This window comes from Dipodomys merriami, unplaced genomic scaffold (genome assembly GCF_024711535.1).
Source record: "Dipodomys merriami isolate MVZ:Mamm:240054 unplaced genomic scaffold, mDipMer1.0.p SCAF_16, whole genome shotgun sequence".
In the NCBI taxonomy this organism is placed as follows: domain Eukaryota; kingdom Metazoa; phylum Chordata; class Mammalia; order Rodentia; family Heteromyidae; genus Dipodomys; species Dipodomys merriami.
The window spans coordinates 14,304,818-14,320,447 of NW_027202937.1; the positions used below are offsets into that span (position 1 = coordinate 14,304,818).

The 15,630-nt window shown below is 36.6% G+C and overlaps 2 protein-coding genes across 2 annotated transcripts; both read right to left on the reverse strand.

The window, feature by feature from the left end:
- Nucleotides 1-794: 794 nt before the first annotated feature.
- On the reverse strand, nucleotides 795-1,730 carry LOC138827661 (vomeronasal type-1 receptor 4-like). The gene has a single exon (XM_070023284.1). It carries the CDS (start codon nucleotides 1,728-1,730, stop codon nucleotides 795-797), a length of 936 nt encoding a protein of 311 aa, XP_069879385.1.
- A 9,698-nt stretch (nucleotides 1,731-11,428) lies between these two features.
- LOC138827834 (vomeronasal type-1 receptor 4-like) lies at nucleotides 11,429-12,313 on the reverse strand. Its single transcript, XM_070023449.1, has one exon. It carries the CDS (start codon nucleotides 12,311-12,313, stop codon nucleotides 11,429-11,431), a length of 885 nt encoding a protein of 294 aa, XP_069879550.1.
- Nucleotides 12,314-15,630: the final 3,317 nt, after the last annotated feature.

The following is a 15,630-nucleotide window of genomic DNA, read 5'->3' on the forward strand; positions in this document are numbered from 1 at the left end:
ACAATGATAGCATGATGGAACATGCCAGGGCCCTAATGAATGGTGTCTAGGAAAAACTCAATGCTTTTTCCCCCCAATATGACTCCTTTATCCATTTAAAAAGAGAATAACTTATATTGATAACTACAATGAAAAACATAGAAAGGAGTAAACTGGAATTTTAGCTGCTGTGTCCAATTTCTCTCACAATGTACAATTTCTCTTATGTTTGTCCAGAGATTCTTCATTCATATCACATAAAACAAATATGTTTCCCTGAATTTTAGTCCCATTAATGATTTTGCTTTTATGAGAAGGTATCGAACTTATTATTTTATCATCTGCATACAATCAATCCTATTCTATGGATGAATATTTTTGTCTATTTTCAAGTAAACATTTACATCTGCTACCCTTTACATAGTGTCTTTGAAATAATGAATCACACAATATACAATTTTTAGATTGTAATTCTCAAATATTAAGTATACATGTATGATCAAGTGTTAGAAATGAAGTTCCTGGCATAAAGAATATACTAGTAATGTTGGAAAACTTACCAAGTTGATTTCCTGCTTCTTAATACAGGTACTGTGCTACTAAAAAGCTAGGCTCATCAAAACAAGTATTAGAGTCAGTCCTTTTGAGGCTATCAGAATAGGAAATGAGATTCTGTGTCACTCTTGTAGTCCAAAATTTCAGTGTTCAATATTGCAGGTCTCCATTATTGACATTGGGGAATCAAATTTTTGTTTAAGCTACTTTGAAATTACTTTGTTTTACAAACAACAAAACAAGTCTAAGGCTTATTTCTATCACTGACAAATCACTGCAACTGATATTTTCAATGTCTTTCTTTCTGAAAGAAAATTGCAACAGGTCAGACCTCCATCTCTCTGAATCAGCACAAAGGGACTGAGAAATGGATACCCAATGGTCAAAATGCCATGAATGTTTAACATTGAAGAATTAGTTTCTAAGACAGAATTTAAAAATAGATAGAAAACACAGTCTGTCCAATAGAAGAAAAGAAAACAGAACATCAGAAGGCGAACACTGTGAGCAGCTCTCATTTCAGGAAGAGTTTTGTGGAGGTGAGAGCTCTGAAGGTAGAGAACACGCTGGTGATGCTTGTGGAGAAGAAATAGCATGTAGCCACCGGCCCCACCCATGACACCCTGAAACATGGCACTGTGCATGGCCATTAGAATAAGAACTACCCACTTGGCTTTCTGGCTTTCTGGTTGAAAAGAACAATAATTGTTAGTTTTAGCAGCTTCTGATGTGTTTTCTCTGACGTTTGCGATGTGTCGAAATAAGTTGATGCTTTTTAAGGACGTGAGGATCCAAAAGAAGAGAAACAGGGGAAGAATTTTTCTTGGAGTCTTTGGCTTAAATCTCCAGCAGAGAGAGCTTCTGGGACTGATGGTGATGGCCTGGACCACAGTGAGGAGACTGCTGGTGCAGATGGAAAAATCCCGGGCCACCCGCTCTAGAAAAACAACTACCTTACAGCCTATATCATCCAGGAAGTGTCTCAAACCAAAAGCTGCTATTGCCATTGGTAATCCTTTGGAAAGAAGTATTATGGTATTTGCAAAAGCCAAATGGATGAGAATAAGGTGTGTAGACTTCTTTTGAACTCCTCTCCAAAATCTATGTATAAAATTCACAAAAACAATGATGTTCCCTAAAATGCCAATTGCAGATAGAAAGAGGAAGAGGGTTCCCTTGACAACATTCAAAATCATTTGTGTATGATGAGAAGATATTGGATGCAGCAAACACTTCTCTGGAGAGAATTCATCAGTAATGATGATATAAATGTGGGAAAGTATTTCATAACTTAGGACATTTTAGAGTTTAATTAGACAATCATGATATATGTAATTGTTCACACACTGTTGGTACCAAAATGATTTTTATGTATAAAATGATTGTTTTCCCTTTCAAACTCTTTGTGAGTTATTTTTATTATTTTCAAATCCCTTTTGGACTGCCAAAATCAAACATCCAAATTTAGAGTTTAGAATTCTTTTGAATACTGTCAGGATCAGAACTTGATCCTGAACACAGGCACAAATTGATTCAGTAGTTCTAAAGTCATATTTCTAGGAAGTGCCCTCCTTCATATTTCTGGCCTCAGAGACCTGCCCCAAAGATTAAGAAGAATGGAAATCCGAAGGCTCTCAGACCATCTCAACAACACCCTGTTTTAATCAAAGAAAAATTAGTGTTCCCAATGAAAATTTGCATAACATCATAATTCAAAGAATTATCAGGATTACTCACCTAGTAGCTGTGGTGCAGTGGAAGCCTTGGTCAGTTCTCTGCCAAGCTGAGGCCTCCCAGATCCTATTTGTATCACACTGATGTGTGAAGCTCTTGGCTTTCATAAACTCCCAGGCTTTAATTTTCTCAGTTGTGTCCATGTCAGAGAGAAGCAAACTCTGTAGAATTTCAATCCCTGTAGGACAACTTTTCTTCTCCCTGGACAATTAGTACTTATCATTGTCTCAGAAGTTATCTTTGGCTGAACTGAGACTTAATTATTTTAATAGGAGGCAGTAAAGTGGAAAACTGAACAGCAACTCAAGTGTCCAGAGCTTGTGTCAAGTGTCTTCAAACTTGCAAGCTTGGAGCAGAATGGGACTAGTTCCCAAGACAGAATAAGTCACTCTCTTTTCTATCTCAAGTCCTTCTTTCAACAGAATATAATAAAGCTGGTCACTATTGGGGACTCCATATTTGAGCAAGTCCTTACCAGTTCCTTGACAGGACAAAGGGTCTTGAGCCAGGCCTCCAATGCAACATTTTTCTGGAAAATTGGAGATAGGGTCCACAGTGTTTTCTGTTGGCATACAACTGAAGCCCTCCAGATTCAAGTCTCCTAATTAGGGCAGAGTTGTGAGGCACTGGTGCACACTTTCTAAAATTTTTATTTGTGCCAAGTAGGGGGGAAGTGTTTCTATTTTGATCTTTCCATTTGTGCATAAAATGTGTTCCAATCAAACTAACCTGTTCTGTTTTTCTTCACCTGTTCAATTGATAAAGAATTAATAGCTGGAAACTTGCCTTGAGCTGTACAGCTGAGGAACAGCACCTAGGCCCAGAGTTCAAGCCTCACAACCCCCGCAAAAAATAGTAACTGGGCGGTGGTCGCTCATACTTGTAATCCTAGCACTAAGGAGGCTGAGATCTGAGGATCACATTTCAAAGCCAGCCCAGGCAGCAAAGAGATTCTTTCCTCCAATAAACCAGAAAATTGGAGGTGGTGCTGTGGCTCAAGTGGTAGAGTGCTAGCCTTGAGGTGAAGAACTCAAGGACAGTGCCCACACCCTGAGTTCAAACCCCATGACCGAAGGAAAAAAAATCAAAATAAACAAAGAGCCAAAAATTAAAAAATTAAACAGAATGTATGCATTATCCTGCCCATGTAATTGTACCCCCTCTGTACAGTATGTTCTCAAATAAAATAAAATAAAATAAAATAAAAAATTAAACAGGAAAAAATATTAAAAGTTAAATAGCAAATAATTAATGCAACAATAATTAATGCAATTAAAAATAGGCAAATAACTTGAACAGACAACTCTAAGAAGTACATGTCATTAATAGATAAATGAAGAAATGTTCATCATCCATATCTATAAAGGAAATGAAAATAAAAACTACACTAAGATTCATTCCGTCTCACCAGACGTAATGATTATCATCAAAAACAAACAGCAATAAATACTATCAGATTGAAGGGAAAAAGAATCTATTGACACCATGGTAGAATGTAAACTAGGGCAACTATTATGGAAATATGTTTTCCTTTGCTCATAAAATAACAACAAATGGGACTCAAAGATTCAATGAGATCATCATTGTCTTTTCAAAAAACCAATTCTGAAAGTAAACTTCTGTTATTCATCTACACTGAAGAATAATGCTTCTATTATTTATTCTACTACCCTGAAGGAACACTGAGAATAAATATACACACAGGACTGGAATTGTATGTAAAGGCAGCTTTTTTCCCCAACAAAGTTGGAGCAACCCTGGCTGGGCTGGGAGGCAAATTCATGGTCATTGGTTCCCATTTTGTGTATCTTGAACACTAAAGAGACAAAAAATACTGTGCCTAAACCAATAGAACATCTCTTAATAGCATGTATATTTTCCATTATCTGATGTTGAGTAGGGAAATCCAGACACAGGTATTGAGCAAGTTTTACATGCTATTTATTAAAATATACAGAAATTGAAAAGTAGATATAATTAACTTTACCTGGGACAATGGGTAGCATTTCTTTATTTTTACAGTATTTTTAATGAAAATTATAAATTCTTTCCCCTCATGTTTATGTCTATGCTATGTATATGCACATTAGGTGTGTGCATGTGTGTGTATGTATAAAAGTTATTGAATTCTGTTGGTTTAACAAGACAGGGATGTTTTTCCCAAGGTCCTGAAACTCTCTTTAGAGCTGTTATCCTCATGGAAGACTTTGCCAAATTGTTCAGTATTTGCATAAAGGAAATAGCTTAACTTCACTGAGTACTTCATTTCTAGTTGTCAAATCAACCCTTGTCAAAAGATGTGAAGAGTGTATATTTTTTTTGTCGGTTGTGGGGCCTGAATTCTGACCCTGAGGTCTGTCCCTCAGCTCTTCATCTCAAGGGTAGTGCTCTACCACTTGAGCCACAGAGCCACCACTTGAGCCACAAAGCCACTTCTGGCTCTTTTGGCGTATGTGGTGCTGAGGAATCAAACACAGGGCCTCATGCATGCAATGCAAGCAGGCTACCACTGAGCTGCCTTCTGTGCCCCGATTTTAGTTTTTTGAGGAATCTCCATAATGATTTCTTTAGTTATTATACTAATTCACATTCCCACCAACAAACTATGCAGAATCTTTTTTCCTGCATGCTCATCAGCATTTATTGTTAGTTTTCATGGCAATAGTAATTCATACTATGGTGAAATAGAATCTCTGTATATTTATGACATGCATTTCTTTTACAACTCAAGATGTTGAACATTTTTCATGTGTATAGTTGCCATTTGTTGTTTTTAATGCTGTCCATTCATTTGCCTAAAAGTTAATTAGATTATTTGATTTTTAACATTTAGATTTTTGGACTCATATATACTAGATATCTAGCAGCCTGGAGATTAGCAAAAGAAGACATTAACCGATACTTGAAATTATCTATTACATCTGTTTGTTTGTTTTTTTTATTTGCTGTGATTCAATTAGGAAATTCTTGTGCTTATTTTTTGTGCCTGTAGAATCCCGTTCATGAAGTCATTGGTTTTCCTATATCTTCTAAGCTTTTGCTGTTGTATTTTCAAAGTTTTAAATGTCTCACAAAGGGCATTGATTTATTCATTCATTCATTCATTTATTTATTTATTTATTTATTTATTTATTTATTTATTTTTCGTCTGTTGTGAAGCTTGAACTCTGGGGATGGGCACTGTTCCTGCGCTCTTCAGCTCAATTAGAGCGCTCTACCGCTTAAGCCACAGTGTCCCTTCCAGTTTTCTAGTACTATATTAACCATAAGAGTCCCATGGACTTTCCTACCCAGTCTTGCTTTGATCCGTGATCCTCAGATCTCAGTGTCCTGAGTTGCTAGGACTAAAATGTAAGCTACCGGCGCCCGACTGGGCTTTTATTTTTATTTTCTTCTTTAATTGTTATTATTTTTTTATCGTGAAAATACCTTACAGCAAGGTTACAATTTCATGAGCAAGGTGATGAATACATTTCTTATCAAGCATTGTTGCCTCCTCCTCCTTTGTTTCCCCTTCCCATCCCTTCCCATCGTCCCCCCCCCCCCCCTCCAAAGCCCTCTCATCCCCACCGCGAGGGCTAAAGTTGTAAAGTTCGTTTTCGACATGAGGCCTTGTACATCTCATTGTTGCAATGGGTCCACCTGTATCCCTATTTAAACAATTTGTTTTTTCCCTTCCCCTTCACAAATTATACCAACATCAAATACAGTGAAAGAGGAGTTATACCGTGGGGGGAGGGACATACAAAGCAACAAAGAAATAATCTTATTAATATGTAAGAAGCAATCATAAGAAAGAAAAACCATTTGAATCCTTATCTTGGGGTTCATTTCGCTTAACAACTTATCTGACCGTTTCTGCTTGTATCAGACATATACTCGTTATTGCAAATAAGGGAAACCATGGGACCTGTTTCTTTGGGCCTGGCTTACTTCACTTAATATAATTTACCAGCACAGCTATGTTTATTGCAGCATTATTCACCATTTATTCTATGCCTCCATCAGAAAGAATGACATTGCCCCATTTGTTAGGAAATGGAAAGACTTGGGCTTTTATTTTTAAATAGCCTTTGTACAAGGTGAAAGACAGCGGTCTAATTTCAAACTCACACCTGTGGATAACCAGTTGTCCTGGAACAAATTGTTAAAAAGACTGTCTTCTCCAACGTAGGTTTTAGGGTCTTTTGTCAAAAACCAGGCAACTCTAGGTCTATGGGTACATTTCTCAACATTCTATGCTATTATTTTCTGTTTCTCTTTCACTCCGGTACTGTTGAATTCCATTTTGTTCCCATCTCATTGTTTGTCTGCATGTCTGTTTGTGCCATTACCAAGCTTTTCTTCTAATTCAGTCTGAGTAGTCCATTTCTAAGTCAGCATTTCTGTTGGTCCCCAGGTTTGTTCTATTTGAGTTCTGTTGTGAATGCCACATGAATTTTAAGACTGAGTTTTCTATTCTATGAAAATGACACTGATGTTTGGATGTGGATTGCAGTAAATGTAGATTAGTTTGAGTAATATAGCCATTCCCTCCACATGACTTCTGCCAATCCATGAGCATGGAAAGTCTACATCTTCTCTTGTCTTCTTCAAGTTCTTCCCACATGGTTGTGTAGTTAAAATTATATGAGACTTTCACCCCATCAATTTATTCCCAGGTATTTGATTGTGCCATTGTGAGTGATATTCTTTTCCTTCCCTTTCTTAGCATGATTATTGATGATATTGAATAACTACAGAGAGAATAGATATATTTGTCTCACTCTTGACAGTTTTCTACACTTAGTCAAATATTAGCTAAAGGTATATTATATGAAATCATTATGTCACTGTACATCCTTTCCATTTCTTTTTTTTCATAGATTTTATCATGTAAAGACAGTAAATTTCATTGGAGGCTCTTTTCCGTATTTATTGAGATGATTATGTGTTTTATCCATTATTCTGTTTATGTGGTACATTATGTTTATGATTCCATATATTTGAAAAATCTTTCCTTCACTAGAATGAAACCAGTTTTATCACACTGTATGGTTTACAAAATTCATATTTGAGCTACCGTTTATGTGTATTACAAGGAAGTTATGTGATATTTCCATTCTTGTGTAGAGTGCACTTGGAACAAAATCAACCACTTCACCTCTTCTATTTTCCTCTCTCTATGGTCTTTTTGACATGCTGTTTTTCAAGTATTTTATTGACAATTTTCACCTATGGGCATGAGTGAGATTTTCTATACATTTGTGATTTCATTTCTATTTGATTTAATCATTTTCTGCTTCCTTCAATGATTCACTGATCATTCAAAAATGTGTTATTTCTTTTGCATGCTTTTGTATATTTCTCTTGCTGCTGAATTCCAGGTATACTCTATTGCAGTCTGATGAAATCCAGCAGCTCATACCTGTGGTCCCAGGTACTTGAGAGAAAGGCTTTTGAAAAGGGGTGGTAGGATTTTCTAGGCAAACTTTAGTGAGAGTCTATCTCATTCAGCAAGCTGGGCTTTGTGCTGCAGGTGTGCACTCATAGTTAAGTGGGAGGCCATATGTAAAAGGATGGCTATCTGAGGCTAGCTCACAAGGCGGGGTGGGGAGGGGAGGGAAGATAACGAATGAAATATTTTATATAAAATAAAAATAAAAAAGGGCTGAGATATGTTTTTTTTTGTATCTGTGATGACTGGCTTTATCCCATAAATTTGGTTTATTTTGTTAACATTGTATAAGCTGCTTAGAAACATGTGTCTTGTTGGTGTGTATGATAAAATATTCCACACATGTCTTTTAGGTTAATTTGACTGACAGTACTGAAATCTACATCCCTACTCCTTGTTACCAGAGTTGTTGAAGTTTCCATTTCCATATTTTCAATTGATCATTTTTGCATTACTGTGAACTATCACTAAGAGGAGGCCTTCGTTTAATGGAGGTGGGGGTGTCTGTTAGCCAATGGAGTTTTGTCTCATATCCAAGATTTGTTTTAAATATTTTTTGTTTTGGCTATTTTGGGGTTTGAACTTGGGATCTCATGTTTGCTAGCAGAGGCTTTACTACTGATCCATGCCTGCTGCCCTTATGCAAAACAGTTTGTTTTCCTTATGAAAGTCCAGAACCAATCTCTGGGTTTTTCTGTCTCTCTCTTTTCTCTCTTCCTTCCCTCTCTCCCTTTCTTCCTCCCTCCCTCCTATTTTTGCTCCCTCCTTTTGTTTTCCCTCCCTCTTTCTCTTCCTCCCTCCCTCCCTCCCTTCTTTCTTTCCTTCCTTCCTTCCTTCCTTCCTTCCTTTCTTTCTTTCTTTCTTTCTTTCTTTCTTTCTTTCTTTCTTTCTTTCTTTCTTTCTTTCTTTCTTTCTTTCTTTCTTTCTTTCTTTCTTTCTTTCTGTCATTCTCCATTCTCCATAATTTTGGAGCAGTTTTCCCTTTAAAGCTAAAATATTATATTATGCCTACATCCAATAAAAACATTGAGGCACAAAACTGTTATTCAAAAGTATTCAGATGTAACTTAGGATCTCAACATTCAGAATAATAAAAAATTAATTCTGAGAAATAAAAAGATTAGAATAGCCAAGCTATTTCACTGCACTAACTTAGAAATATATGAAGTTTACAATTTTTGTTTTATTTTTGAATGGGCATATGTTCATAATACCAAGGGATTTCATTGTGGTGATTCCATACATGCACACCGCGTACCTCTAACGAGCTCACTCTGCCCATTTTGTTCCATTCCTACCTTGTTTCTGCTCCCATCATCAGGGTTTTGGGGAATTGTTTTCTGCCTCACTGTCTTTTATTTCTCCCTCTTTTTGAATACATATTTGCCTATGTATGTGTGACATCCTTCAGTCCCCTTCACTCCTCAGTATCCTTTCTTTTTCCTCTCTACCCTACTACCATTGTTCTACCCTAGATAGTCTTCTGTTTTTACTTGGGTACCATGGTTATGATTGTGATTAAGATCATCATTGTATGAGGAGCTGCTATATTTGATCTTTTTTATTTAACTGTTATTGTAAGGTGATGTGCACAGGGGTTAAAGTTACATAAGTCAGGTAATGAGACCGAAAGAAAAGAAACTGGCCCTTGCACCCTGATGCTTCCACTTATACCTTCAAGGTGGCTTGTGTTATGGCATGTGCCACATGTTTGAGATAGCATCTTGATAACTTTTTTCCTGTCTGACCTCAGACCAGAGACTTCTCAATCTAGGTCTCTTGAGTAGCTAGTATTACAAGTGTGAGCCACTAGAGCCTGGCTATGTGTAACAATTTAACTCAAGTTTCTCTCCGTCTTCTCTATGTCTTAGCATCAGAATTTATGATCGTAGAAGTGACTTACGTTTCCAAATATCAGCTCATTTTTTTGGTTGTGGGGCTTGCACTCTGGGCTTGGGTGCTGTCCCACGGCTCTTCAGCTCAAGGCTAGTGTTCTACCAGTTGAGCCATAGCACCACTTCCGGTTTTCTGAGTGGTTTCTCAGAGATAAGAGTTTCATGGTCTTTCATGCTTGGGCTGGCTTTGAACTATGATCCTCAGATCTCAGCCTCCTGAGTAGCTAGTATTAGAGGCGTGAGCCACCAGCCCCTGGCTTCCTAATCTCAACTCTAATATCTGGAAAGAAATGTAATAATGCTCAATTAAGGAAGCTCAGTGTCATTCTCTTTTTCAGTAATTTTTGTTACCATCACAAAATAGCACCTTATCCATTTAGAGACTTTCTTTAGTGCTAACCATCTCCTCTTCATGATTCAGTGTTTGCTGTCAATTCTAATTTCTCTTCAGGGATTCATATTCCTTCCTTTTGGAATGATAATGGGTACCTAGTTGGGGACCTCTTATTTGGCCTTATTTTCTGTAGCATAGCTGAAGAAAAGCCTAACATAGGAAAACTCTGACACTAAGATAAACACCATACTGCACATCTCCAATCACACCATAAACCCTCAAAGATCACAGAGTATGACATGATAATGTTACTAACACCAATTTTGTGTGGGTATAATGCAAGCCAAACACACAGATAGATACAGAGCCAGAAAAATACATGTAGATGAGGCATTCTTAACAATGGAGTGAAGAGTGTTGTGCATTTGAGTACTGGTGTGTGAGGAAGATACATGTCAGCAGCTGGCCTCAATCCCGACATTTTCCCAAACAAAAGACTACAAGAATAAAAATGTCGGAAAATTTAGCAAAATAAGTATTAAAGTAGTAATACAAAGTATTTTTACTATTTAATACTGGAGTCTAAGTCTCTGTCCATCAGTGCCAATATTTTCTATTATGGATATTTGAAATGAGTGAAACAAGTTATGTATTCTTAAACATGAGTGACTTTTGAGAGCTGAGCACCAGTGGCTCACACTTGTAAGTGGCTCACACTCAGTAGTCTGAGTTCTAAGGGTGGTAGTTTAAAGCCAACCTGGGCATGCATGTCCGTGAGACTCTTATCTCCAACTAAACATGAAAAAGCTGAAAGTGGAGCTAGGGCTCAACTGGTACAGCTCTAGACATGAGCACAAAAACATAGGACAGCACACAAGCACTTGAGCTCAAGCCCTAGGAATGGCACCCCTACCCCCCAAATGATTGACTTAATATATTAGGATGATAACTATGCATTCCATACAAGGTTTTTTTCATTCCAAAAAAGAACAACAACAGAAAAAGCTGTGCGAAGGTATGAGTGGGGCAAACTGGTAGAAAGTAAAGGAAGGGGTGACGTGTTCAAAAAAAAAGAAATGTACTCATTACCTCATTTATGAAATATGAACTTCTCTTTAAACACATTAATAGTAACAATAAAATTATTTTTGAAAACACAAAGTGTTTCACCACAATAATCATTCCCAGCTGTTTTGTCGATTACTAAAGACAGACTGTTCATTGAGCAGTGTAATAGCACTAATCAGTGATATCTATAGAGAAATTTCTATTTGTTGCATTTTCATTTATTTGTTTAACATGCATTGAATTCACAAAAAATCTGGAAACCTGTGATGAAATTCTCCTGATTATGACCCCACTAACCTAATTTCTTTCACAAGAGGGGAGATTCTATTTCCATCCCACAATCCAAACAGAAAAAAACAGAAAACATGAAATCTATGTAAGCAATAAAATCAATGATATGGAACTTTCATAAATGTGTATCCTGTGCTAACATTGAGCCAGATTTCCATCTCTGGAAATCAGTATAAAGGGACTGAGAATGGCATAACCAATTTTCAAAAATTCTTGAATGTTTTGCATCATGGAATTATTCTCTAAGAAGGAAATTAAAAGTACAGAAAAAGCACATTCTGTCCAATAAAAGAAAAGAAAACAAAGCATGAGAAGAAGAACACTGTGAGCAGCTTTTATCTCAGGAGAAGTTTTGTAGAGAAAGTTGGAATTCTGCAGGTAGAGAACACGCTGGTGGTGCTTGTGGAGAAGAAATACCATGTAGCCACTGGCCACACCCAAGATACCCTGAAACACAGCATCCCTCAAGACCATGAAGACAAAAAAAATCCATTTCATTATCAAGTTGTCTGGTACAAAATAGCAATAGGTGTCACTTATAATAGGTTGTGATATGTTCATACTGCTGATATTTTTTATGTGGAATAGTAAGTACATGCTTATCAAGGAATTGAGAATCCAAAAGAAGAACAATAGGAGAAGGATGTGCCATGTAGATTGAAGCTTTAGCTTTCTCCACACAGAGTCTCTGGGGCTGATGATGATGGCCTGGACCAGGGTGAGGAGACTGCTGGTGCAGATGGAAAGTCCTCGAGTCACTCTCTCTAGGTAAGCAGACATCACACAACCTATATCCTCTAAGAAGTTCTCCATGCCAAAGGCTGCTACTGTGGTTGGTATCACTTTTGAAAGAAGCATTATGATGTTAGTAAAAGCCAAGTGGATGAATACAATGTGTACAGATTTCTTCTTGGAACCTTTAAGCATGTGCATATAATTCAAAAGAATAAAATTGTTCCCTACAATGCCAAGTCCAGATATAGAAAGGAAGATGGTTCCCTTGAAAAAACTCAAAGACATAGCGTACTTTATAGGCAGAGAATCTTGGATCCAGCTAACACCATATTTAAGAAACCGTTAGGAATGACAATAGGCATCTGCAAAAAAATCACATATTTTGCAGTGTAAAACACAGTCATGTTCTATGAAGTGGTTTATCTTTTGTCCAAAGGATTTTATTTTGTTCTACATGACACTGTGTAGAAATGTTTCACTATAGTCTGACATGCCTTCTTGAAAAATATGTTTACAAATCTAAATTTTTCTACCAATGATTGAGTTTATAATAGCAAAAACCTATCTACTTCATTAAAGCCTGCACATTTAACATATCCAAATCAGAGTGACAGATGGAACTTCCAAGTCCTTTAACTAGACCTTAACTGTTTGTTTTTTTAAAAAACTTTCTACTTAGTGAATTCTCCTCAAACATTTCTAGACAGCTGGCTTCATGATACTGCTCCAAAGTTCTGAAATTCTATTGTTTCAACATATCAATGCCTTTCAATAACTTCCACTGTAGCTGTTGTTTTGTTAAATATGCCTGGCCTACTTACATTTTGCTTCAAAGTTTAACTTTGATGCTTATACCTTAACAGTTTTTGTGTTTCCTCAAATGATTTTATGGTTTTTACTGCTGACAAATATTCAGTGGATTTTGGGTCCTCAATATTAGGTTAAACTGTGTTGTTACCTTTTCAGCTATGATACAGCACTTAAAGCTGAATCAGCCAATCGAGTTCTAGTCATCAAAGTCAGAGTGTTAGAACCCCTCTGAACCAGGTAGGAGTGGTGCCCTAGAAGAACTCTGGATTAGTGCCTGAGGGTCATTAGGAGAGTTTTAAATTCTCATTTTGTGCCCATCAGAACCGCTGAGAGAAGCCTGAATCATTTCTGCATTTGTTGATATTTATCAAGGTAGTTCAGGGGAAGAGGATTACCTAGGTATTGTGTACAGTTTTAAGCGAAAAGCTGTGCTTGTTTTTTTTTTTTTTTTTAGAAACACCTAAGGTTAACTGTGTGTAGTTAAGTCCATTGGGGGCATTATTTGTTTGAAATGGTCATAGTCAAAAAGAGTGGCATTCAAATGGTGGCATTTTACAGTTGCTGTGTGACCTGGAAAGAAAGAATGATCTCAACTGATTTTGCAAGCTGCTTTATCTGTGTCACTTTGCTATAAAGTTGCAAGTTCCCCATCAGACCAAGTTCACTTTTCTTCCTCAAGCCTGGATAAGATTTAATCTTTTACATCTAAGAGCTCTAATTTCATTTGCTACCTAGAGATGATGTAAAACAACTAATAGTTTTTACAAAATAAAATAAATGAAGTTATTTGCATTAATCCATGGAATGTTTGCATGTTTTGGAATGTGTTTCTGTCAGCCTTTCCTTTTCCTTTCCTTCGAAATACTACAGGGTTGCTTTAACTTAATTTGTCCTGAAGGTCTGTCACAGCATGGTCTTCATAAAGGTTTATATTCAGCTAGCTTTGTGATTGTAGTTATTGCCTTTCAATCCTTTCCGTAACATTTGGAGCAATTTTACCTATAAAAGTGACTCATGGGAATAACCCATCCTAAATATGAAGCATATAATGAAACATGCCACAAGATTTAAAGGCAAAGAGCAACGATCAGTACCAAATCTTAAAATTTAAGAATTTAAAAATTATAATAACTAATATTTGAGTGATTTTGGGGAGAGGGCCTCGAAATGAGGGACACCTGGATAAGGAATAGTGACCACTTGCCTACATTGTCTTCGTAAATCCAATTAAAAAAAAGAGAGCCTTTACAATAAGCTAAGTGGATTAAGCCCTGACTAGAATGAGCATCCAGTAGTTGGGGCAAAGTAATACCCACACCTGGACATTTTCTTAAGTGAAAATAAGTTGCTAACTACTACTAGAATAAAATTCATGTGAGTTACCTCAGGCCTGGTAATTAACTTCCTGATTCAAGCTAAGAGGTTAATATTCAAGTTTCTGAGGGATATTTTTGTAACACGTACTTTGTAATAAAATAAGGAGTTGTTAAATCTACTCACCATGTTAGCTGTGGTGAAGACAAACTCCAGCTTAGTCCTTCTGGCCAAGGGAGGCTTCCCAAGTCATATTTGTACCCTCAGTGTCCCTAGAGCTCTCAGAAACTAGCACTGACACTTCAGTTTTCACACTTGTCTCCCTGACAGGGAGGAGGACACTCTGTAGAGTTTCAGTCCCTGAAGTACAACTTTTGTTCTCCCTCCATAATTACTACATTGATTACCTCAGAAATTGTAGCAGCTTAATTGTAATTTATTTATTCTAGATACAAAAGTGAGAAAGTATAACTTGAGAACAGGTACAGGAGGGAAAAGTGATGGAAGGGGTGACATTGTCCAAGAAAGAAATGTACTCATTACCTGACTTATGAAATGGTAACCCTTCTGTACACCACCTTAATAGCAACTATAAAATTGTATTTTATAAAAAGGGGAAATTGAACTACAGACTAGGTTTCTGTAATTAGAGTTTCTCACTTCTCCAGATTTGTCTTATTCTCTTTAAGTTCTAACCTCTTGGAACTAGTTATTGAGACAGAAATTAGGCCACTTTCATTTCTTTCTCAAGTTCTCTGTGAGTATATGAAATTAATACAGAATGGTTAGTACTTGGGACTCTGTTTTCTGAGTGAGTGCCAATCATTTTTCTCGGTAGGATAAGAATCACCTACTTCTATGTTTACATGCACATATACACTTCAAGGTCTTAGCCATATGTGGATTTTGATTCTTTATTTGTTCAACAGTAAATGGGACTCAGCAAATTAAGTGTGTTCACTTCTGCCCCCTTTCCTAAAAATCAACTCCAACACAGAATGTTAAATCACACTTCCATAATTTATCAATGTCAACAATTGGTCCTATCTATTATTTACTCTCTTGCCAAGAAGGACCTTTTTAGTTTCTGGTACAAAGTATTGTAAAAAAATGTGGACATAAAGGTTGGATTCCAGGTGAGAATATATCATTATTTGTTCCAGTAGTGATAGACAAGCTCATGGTTACTGACTCTGGTCACTGAGATGATACACTATTATTTATGCATCTGTAATAGTTTCAGTTTTGTGATGTATTTGGTACTTTTCTCTTTGAGGAAATATACATATATGTAAATATATATATATATATATATATATATATATATATATGCGGTTTTCCTTTTCCTTTTTTGTTTTTTCTTTTGGCTGTTGTGGGGCTTAAACTCATGGCCTGGGCACTGTCCCTGAGTTCTTTTGCTCTCAATTGCTTTGAGCCATGAATCTACTTCCATTTTTTTCAGTGTTTAAATATAAATA

Bases quoted from the DNA above. Each gene is read 5' to 3' on its own strand.
- LOC138827834 (XM_070023449.1), bottom strand. From the start codon at position 12,313: ATGTCTTTGAGTTTTTTCAAGGGAACCATCTTCCTTTCTATATCTGGA.
- LOC138827661 (XM_070023284.1), bottom strand. From the start codon at position 1,730: ATGATTTTGAATGTTGTCAAGGGAACCCTCTTCCTCTTTCTATCTGCA.